The 8,086-nt window shown below is 43.6% G+C and overlaps 1 protein-coding gene across 1 annotated transcript in view; it reads right to left on the reverse strand.

Moving 5' to 3' along the window:
* Positions 1–8,086, reverse strand: part of PITRM1 (pitrilysin metallopeptidase 1) — a gene marked incomplete at its 5' end in the record, with an annotated part of 54,801 nt that overhangs the window by 12,990 nt on the left and 33,725 nt on the right. Inside the window, 7 exons of the mRNA XM_012664896.1 lie at positions 2,323–2,461; positions 3,643–3,777; positions 4,303–4,399; positions 4,553–4,666; positions 5,270–5,398; positions 6,239–6,327; positions 6,580–6,706. Of these exons, the coding sequence (XP_012520350.1) occupies positions 2,323–2,461; positions 3,643–3,777; positions 4,303–4,399; positions 4,553–4,666; positions 5,270–5,398; positions 6,239–6,327; positions 6,580–6,706 (830 nt within the window). The remainder of the gene's footprint in view (positions 1–2,322; positions 2,462–3,642; positions 3,778–4,302; positions 4,400–4,552; positions 4,667–5,269; positions 5,399–6,238; positions 6,328–6,579; positions 6,707–8,086) is intronic.

Raw genomic sequence — 8,086 nt, forward strand, 5'->3', positions numbered from 1 at the left:
CAGTCCAGGCCTCCTCCAGCACGCCCCACGCCCACTCTGCTCCCTCTGTGAACACGTTCACAGTCAGACTAAACAACATCTAGCAGCTCTTCTTTTTTCTTTCACCAAGTCACAAGGTCCCAGACGGCAGGGGCTCTACTCTAAAGTACTCAATGTGTTATAGAGAAATCAAAAATGTGAGGACTAAGTTTTTCACAAATTAAACAAGTTCTGGTTCACCTTTTCATTGATGTTCGTCTAGTGGTTGGCCTTTAATTCACAGCGATTCCTGACACTGACGTCCACGCTTTCAGACTTACTGACCTGAAACCACCGCTACCTGCACTAGCACGGTGTCCTACCTACAGTAAGGGACCCTGCAGGGAACCTGCATAGTAAAAACACACTTTGTGACATGAGCACCATCCCGGAACCTGAGGTTTGGATCGTAGTATTCACCGTTTCCTTAAACTAAGTACACCTCTCAGGCCGGGCCGCAAATACGTGCTGAGGCACACAGGTTCTGTTGCTTATGCACGGAACTATCTTGTGTATTACGAATTAAAGACTGCAGCTTGTCAACAGCTGTCTACACAAGAACCCACGTATAAAGAACAGGGTACAAGGTTTACTAGGACGTGAAACGTCAAACACAGCACGGCCAGAACAATGACTCTCCACCTAGAGTCCACTCTACCTCCCGAGGAGCCTGACGATGCCTCACGTGGTCCAGCCCGACCAGGTTTCGGTGGTGAGGGTGTATGTGTGCGTGTTGTGTGTGTCTATTTTCATAGGCTTTACAATATTTAATTTATAAGCAATAAAATTCACAATTTTAAAGACATAATTCTATGAGTTTTGACAAATGTAGTCCTTTAACCACATGATATAGAGCGTTTTTGTATCACCCAGAAAATTCTCTCCTGACCCTGTAGCCACCCCACTCCCACCTGGCCTCCCACAGCCGCCGAGCCGCTCTCTGCGCGACAGCCTGGTCGTCCCCGGGGTTTTACATGGACGGACTGGCTCTGTGCATGTTCCCCTGTGCCTGGTCCTGCTCTTGGCATGAGCAAGCTCTGGGGATCGGTCAGTTCGAGTTTATTGTTATTTCGTTCCTTTAGATGACTAATATTTCTTTGTGTGGATGTGTGTATTGGTGAGATTTTGGGCTGTTTCAAGGTTAGTGTGGAGCTTTCGTTTCTCTTGGGTAAACACTTGACAGCAGAGCTGAGCTTCATGGTAAGTACACGTTTACCACCGTAAAGTAGCTGCAACACTGATTTCCCACGTGGCTGCCCCGTTCTGCTTTCCTGCTAGCACCGTACGATCCCACTGGCCTCACACGACGCGCACTGGCAGTGGCAGCGTGTCTAGAAATTCCAGCCAGCCTGGCAGTGATTACATGTAACTGCAGTGTGATCTGCACTTTTCTAATAGACGATAAGGCACTTCCCTCAGAAAATGACGAGATCGTTTCCCATGTAAATAATGACTTGTGTGCTCATTTGCCACCAGTGGGTCTCCTTAGATGATGTACCTGTCAAACTCGGTCGCCCATTTCTTAATCGGGCTCTGTTTTCTCATTACTGAGCTGCTGAAGTTTCCAATACGGTCTAGAGATGGACGTTTTCTCCCAGAGGCCCACGCGCTTGCTGGGGGGCTCTCCCAACCCCGCACCGCCCCCACCACGTCCCTCCCACCCTGCCTGGCCCGGCTTGCCTCTTCACATCACGCTTAGGTTTCCAACTGCCTTTTGACAGTTTTCTCTATTCTTCCTCAAAATCATCCTGAACATCAGCACCATTACGCTGTACGTGACCTCCTCATCCTCATGACCTGAGAGTGAAGTACCTGAGCTGCCCCCTCCCCCACCGCCTCCATCCCAGGCCCTCCCTCCTACGGCCCTGCCCAGCGGAACTCCCGCTGTCTCTCCCGTGCACACTGTCGTCCCTCTACCCACCTACACACCACCCATGAGCAGGGTGCGCCGTCCGCCTGTGTCTGCCCCACCCCGATCCCAGAGGGGCTTAGTGGCTGGCAACACCGTTCACACCCTCACCGAGATGCGCCTCTTCTGAACATGCAGCTACACCGTCTACACTGCTCACTGGGCAATTCCATTGCATTGTGATGTGACATAAACCTTATTGGCACGTTGGGGCACCTGGCAAATAGGGTCAGACCTCGTGGCTGAGCCCACTGCATCCAACGTGGAACTCTTAGGTGCCCAGTAAATGCCTGTTGGTTGAAACAATACTCGCTCCCAGCTATAACCCCACTAGAAAGTTCACTAGGTCTGGGTGATGGTTAGGAAGTTACTAAGCACAAAATTAAACACCTGACCTTTCTCATAGATCAGCTGCTTGTCTTTCGGGGAGAGAGAACCGACCATTTGCTTTAGCTTTTCTGCTTCCATTTGTGCTTGTTTCTCATGATACTTGTCATCTGGTTTCATCGACAAAGTCAGCTTATGCTGGTTATCCTGCAAAGACCACAGCAACAAAAAACACCAAGTTAAAACAAGGTTTTCTTAAAGCTGAACGTGCTGACCCAGCCTCTGCTGGTGTGTCTTGGTCCTGTTCTTCTATTTACCCACTTTTAAAATAATGTTGGGAACAGAACTCATCTCAAGAATTGTTTTGCAGATGAAAGTATTAATACATAAGCCAAATAAAATCCTTACAACCATACGTATGTATGTACCATACCTATTAAGTATGTAATTTTATATGCTGTTATTATCAGAATTATCATTATTATGATCACTACATCTCAACCACAAATGTTTCAACAGTCAACATTTTCATTACACCTTGAGTGTAAGAAGGTTTGTACTTTTAAATACTATAAATCTTTGATTTCAGTCTAAATTGAAGATAACATGGACTTCTAACTTAATTTTTATATGGTGTTCATTATACTATTAATTTCTGAAGGGCTGGAACTAAATTTTCTATTCAATACTTTGTAAATTATTAGCACTAAACAAATTGGCTTTATATAGAAATAAATGATAGGTGATTTAATCTGCTTCTCTTATTTATTTCAATAATCAAAAACACACACATACAAAACGCTCACTTGTAATACTATAAAGAGAGGTGAGAGAATTGGAATACAACAGAAATTTTATGTAAAATAACTTACAACTTAGAGAAAATGTAGGTCAAATGTCCAAAATAGACAACAATCTCACCTACCACAGTAAAGCCTTTTAAAAAGTTCTACCATATTAAAGAGTATCGAGGAAGGAACATACAACCAAACACAAATGCCTAGAAATCTAGGAAAACCAATGGGCAAACACTGAAGGAATTCAATAACAAAAATAATCAGAGTATCCGTTACATGTAGGCGACTGTTCTCAGAGTTTACGTTATTCTTCTACTAACAAAATGTTAACAGAAAAGTATATGTTTTGTTCATATATTCATATATAAAAATGCACACATATAATCACACAAAAACCAACTACCAACTTGCATTAGAATCTAAAGAGAATTTAAGTCAATGTAAGCATTTAAATTTTTAATTAGAAAATAAGAAATTATGTCGCCCATCTATTAACAGAAATTGACTTACGTACATAGATTACATTGCTAACATTTTTGCATCATTATAAAATTCAACTCCAAAGTTACAGAAATTCTCCAACTTCCTTACCTTAAAATACTGCTTTACTTTTTCTTGCAGAAATTTGGGATTGTCCTTCAGGCACTGCCTGAATTTAACCAAGAAACCTCCCAACTGCAGGAGCTCCACGGGGTCTCCGTCGTGATTCCAGCAGGAGGCTATGTACTGGGACGAGAGGTTTTACGTTCGCGCTACCGCACCACACGCACTGTGTATCACCCCAGCAAACACCCATGTTTTATTAAGATCCTAGCTCTACATTTAAAAACACCACAGATTGATTATAACAAAAATTAAGTCATTCATTGGTTGGAGAAAAAAACCCAAACTCATCAAAACCCTATTTTGTTCTAACAAAATAAAAAAAAGCACAGGTTTTAATTACTTTTAGAAATTATTACTGCCAACAAATTACCAGTTATCATAAATCCCTACCCATTTAAAATATACTGTGTAAATCTGCTTCACAAAAAATATCAAAAAGCCAATTAAGTTATTAATAGTAAAAAACCAAAAAATATATTATAAAAAAAAGTAAATTTATATGTGATCCAAAACAATGTAACTTTCAAGGTCTGAATGAAAAGCACCATCGGTATCAATCTATATTTTCGGTGCTGTCAAGAACCACTAACTACAGGTCAGAAAGCCCAAACCAAAGCAGAACCTAGCGGCGGAGGAAGCACATACTGATGTGAGGGTAAGCCCAAAGCTGGTGGACTGATGCTTCATTTGTATTTCCAGTTTGTGAAGTAAAGCTTCAATCCGATCATCTTCAAATCCTTTCCTGTAGAACACAATTAAGACTAAGACACTGAAAAGAAATAAAAGTTTTAGAAAAAGAAGACAGCAAAGATAATTAAACAACTAAATATGAACGAATATGCATTTTATCCCACAGAGCATGGGCCAATAAGGAACGAGAGCGGGCCAGGCTTACTCAATGACTTCGTCCACCGTTCTGTCTACGAGCGTCCTGACGGTCTCAGTGTCTTGCTCCGCAATGCCCTGGAGGCCGACACTGAAGTAGGCCTCCCTGGTGTAGCCGTTATATCTAGAATTCAAAAACGGAGATGACGCGCTAGAACCCGTGCACCCTCATCACCACCTGTCATGCGCTGCATTTAAAGATCAGGACGAAGAACCTTGAACTCCGGACCCTCCACGCGCAGCCCAGTAAAGCAGTGTTCTCAGACATAACTGGTCATGTGTGCACTGTGTCCCCTTAACATTTCTAAAAATCAATACAATTCAAACACTTGAGTCTTAGCAAACAAACCTAAAAACAGAAAACTGTTCAGTTTTACAACATCTTAAGATTTCCAAGAATACTTAATGACCTAACTTTTAAAACAAGCAACCGTATGACATTCCAAGAACTTGGAAAAGCTGCCTTTCTTTTCAGGTATTTGGTTTTTTGGCCAAATGTCCTTTCAGGGACCACAGATAGCTGGTGCTGGAACCCTCACACTGTCCAGAGCTCCCTGCTGGGGGCCGGGCCATCCTGTGGGCCGTGGGACCTTCGGCAGCACCCTCAGCCTCCACCCTACAGTGACAACAACCCAAATGCCCAGACATCCTCGCCCAGTGTCGGGATGCGGGCAGCAAGATCATCCCTAACCGCGAACCCCTGATCTCGTCTAGTAACGGAACTCACCCAACGTCAGGAGAAAAGTCTGTGCCAAGCCCAGATTCGATCAAGGCTTTGTAGAAGGGGGAATTGGGCCCAGCAATCAAGAGTGAAGACAGGAGACTCAACGTGAAGGCCTCGAACGTGTCAGTGATACTTCGTCGGAACAGGAGGAGAGAGGAGAGGAACAAAAGGGAAAATGGTTGGCCCTTATAAATGTTTTTAAAGTCACTTAAAATCACCATTAAATTAACACTTTTATTTCCAAACAAGCTGAGTTCTGCTAAAAAGTCTTGCATTTCGACATTTATTTTAATAATCATATGGGCAAAACAGAATTTTTTTATATACTGGGTTTTTTTGGGTCCCAAAATAAATTTCACTGCATATCGGATGCTTGTCACCGATAGCATACCACGTGCTTTCACAGATACTACTTCAGTGGCAGCGACAACATCAACCCCATAAAGGAGACAAGAAACCGGGAGGAGGTGGGTGATGCCACCAAGCCGCAGACCACGCTGGCAGGGTGCAGAGCGGCGGCCTTCCTTTCCTGAACATCCTTGCGGGCACGTTCTGACCTGGACTCACGAAATCCCTAGAACCACACGGTTTGGCATGTGGTACATTTTTCCAAGGCGAGTGTTCATACGTAGTATTATTCTCACACTCAAAGGGACCCATGACCTGAAAACAGTTAATGATTGCTGTTCTAAAGCACTCATTCTTGTCTCTACAGGAAGGAAGCTTTAAAATGCAACCAGGAAGTAAATCGCTTCTTTTCCCGATGGCTACTGAACACGAGCTTCCCCCAGAGCCATTTCAGGTCATTAAAAACCCTGACATTTTGTTGTCTACTCTCAAAACCTGCTTGACTCCTGAATCCTAACTGTACACTAATTTATAGTCGATTGCAGAATTCTCCTACTAACCTTCTAATCTGGGTATTTCCCCACTGGTTTTCAGCCCACGTGAGCTTTAACCACATACACTTACTCTGGTAAGAGGAAGCTAACGCTGACCGTCGTCTGCTTAAAGGGATCGGTAGCAAACGAGTCCGGGCCACACGTTATCTGGAATTCCCTCTGCAAAGGACATGATGCCGTAAGCAGGCACAGTGTCTGGGTGGTTTTCAACCACCACAGGTTATCTGCATTTACAAAATGGTCCGACACATGCTTTTCATTAAGCTAACTTTCTTTTAAAGCAAATAACCATCCTTCAGGCTGAAACGCTCTCATGTACTCCGTACAGCCCACAGCAGCATTTCGAAACCCCATCACCAACACACACACAAGCACAGTAGCAGGCATGACGGAGACACAGCAGGCACTCACGGGCTTCTCCCACGGCTTCTGAGCGGGCACCGAGGTACTTGGTTCAATTTTCTGAAACTTGTTCAGTGCTTCCTCATGAATTTGTTTCAGATGCTGTTCTAACGGAAAATTACCGTAAGTGAAGAACCTAAAATTGAGGGAACACGTTAGTGTACTTTGGTTTAAAAGATTAGCAATCAATAGTGATGGCTTTTTGCATGAAATGGATGAACACAGCACACAGGGATCCCCCCTTATCTGAGGTTTCACTTTCCAAAGTTTCAGCTCCCCCTGGTTACCGAGGTCTGAAAATGTTACAGTTTTGAGAGAGAAAGAGGCTATATTCACATAACCTTTATTACCATATATTGTTATAACTGTTCTACTTTTTTATTACCGTTGTTAATCTCTTACTGTGCCCAGTTTATAAATCGCACGTTATGGGAGGTATGCACGTGTACGTGACGTAGTGTATGTAGGATTTAGCACTATCCGTGGTCTGGGCGTGCACTGGGCGTCTCGGAACGTACCCCCACAGGTAAGGGAGTGGGGCTGGGCAGCAGCTGACACAAGCCAGTCTCCGTGTGAGGTGAACTTTACACAGGAATGCATTTTGTTTTCACTCAGTTTCACTAAAAACACCAAACAAAAGCTTTTGCCCTTTTAACAGGATAGGTGGCGTCAAACAAAACACAAACTGTGCAGAAGGAATTAATTAAATGCAAATCCAGCAAAAATGGATCTTTTATTTTGAATCCACTACAATGGCATTAAACACCAAACGAGTTACTTGTTAAAACTCTTTATGACCCCAGCTACAGTATTACTATACTCCAAATGACCAAGTTTTTCACAAAAGTCAATTTTAGGCTACAGATTTTAGGTTACACACGTTTTAAGCTAACGGTTATTCAACCAGAGGAAAAGTTACAATGACAGAGTTGATCTTTCTCTAACTGCGCCGTATGGTTAAGATTCAGGGAAAAAATTTTGCACTCAAGGGCTCAGACACAAGCTTTGCGCTCTGGGCTCAGACGATCCAGTGGTGATCAGCGCCGCAACGTCCGCATGCCGGCCTCTCACGGCCTTCTCCGCTAGCCACAGAGATCACGGACTCCCGCAGCTCTGAAGCAGGAAGAGCCGGGTGTGCAGGCGTCGGGGAGGCCTCGGGGTGTGGAAACCAAAGAAATTCCTGAGGATCGAACACTGTCAGAAAGGAACCCCCACGGGCCACAGCTGGGACAATTTGAGCATAAAAATAAATAAATAAAGTCCACTTGATCACACCCCACAAGTGGGTGCCCAAGGGCTGACAAGACATGACATGTGGGCCTCATTTGGATCAAACATTTTGGGGACAACCGGAAAATTTGAATATGGAATAAGAAATAGGTGGTTTTAAGAAAGTATGTTTTACTCTGTTGAACGTGAATATGGTATTATCTTACGTAAGAAAATATTTCGTGTTTTAGGGCAACAAGTTCAAGTACTTAGGGTAAATGATTATGATGGCATCTGCAATTTATTT

This window comes from Propithecus coquereli, unplaced genomic scaffold (assembly GCF_000956105.1).
Source record: "Propithecus coquereli isolate 6110/MARCELLA unplaced genomic scaffold, Pcoq_1.0 Scaffold94, whole genome shotgun sequence".
Lineage (NCBI taxonomy): Eukaryota > Metazoa > Chordata > Mammalia > Primates > Indriidae > Propithecus > Propithecus coquereli.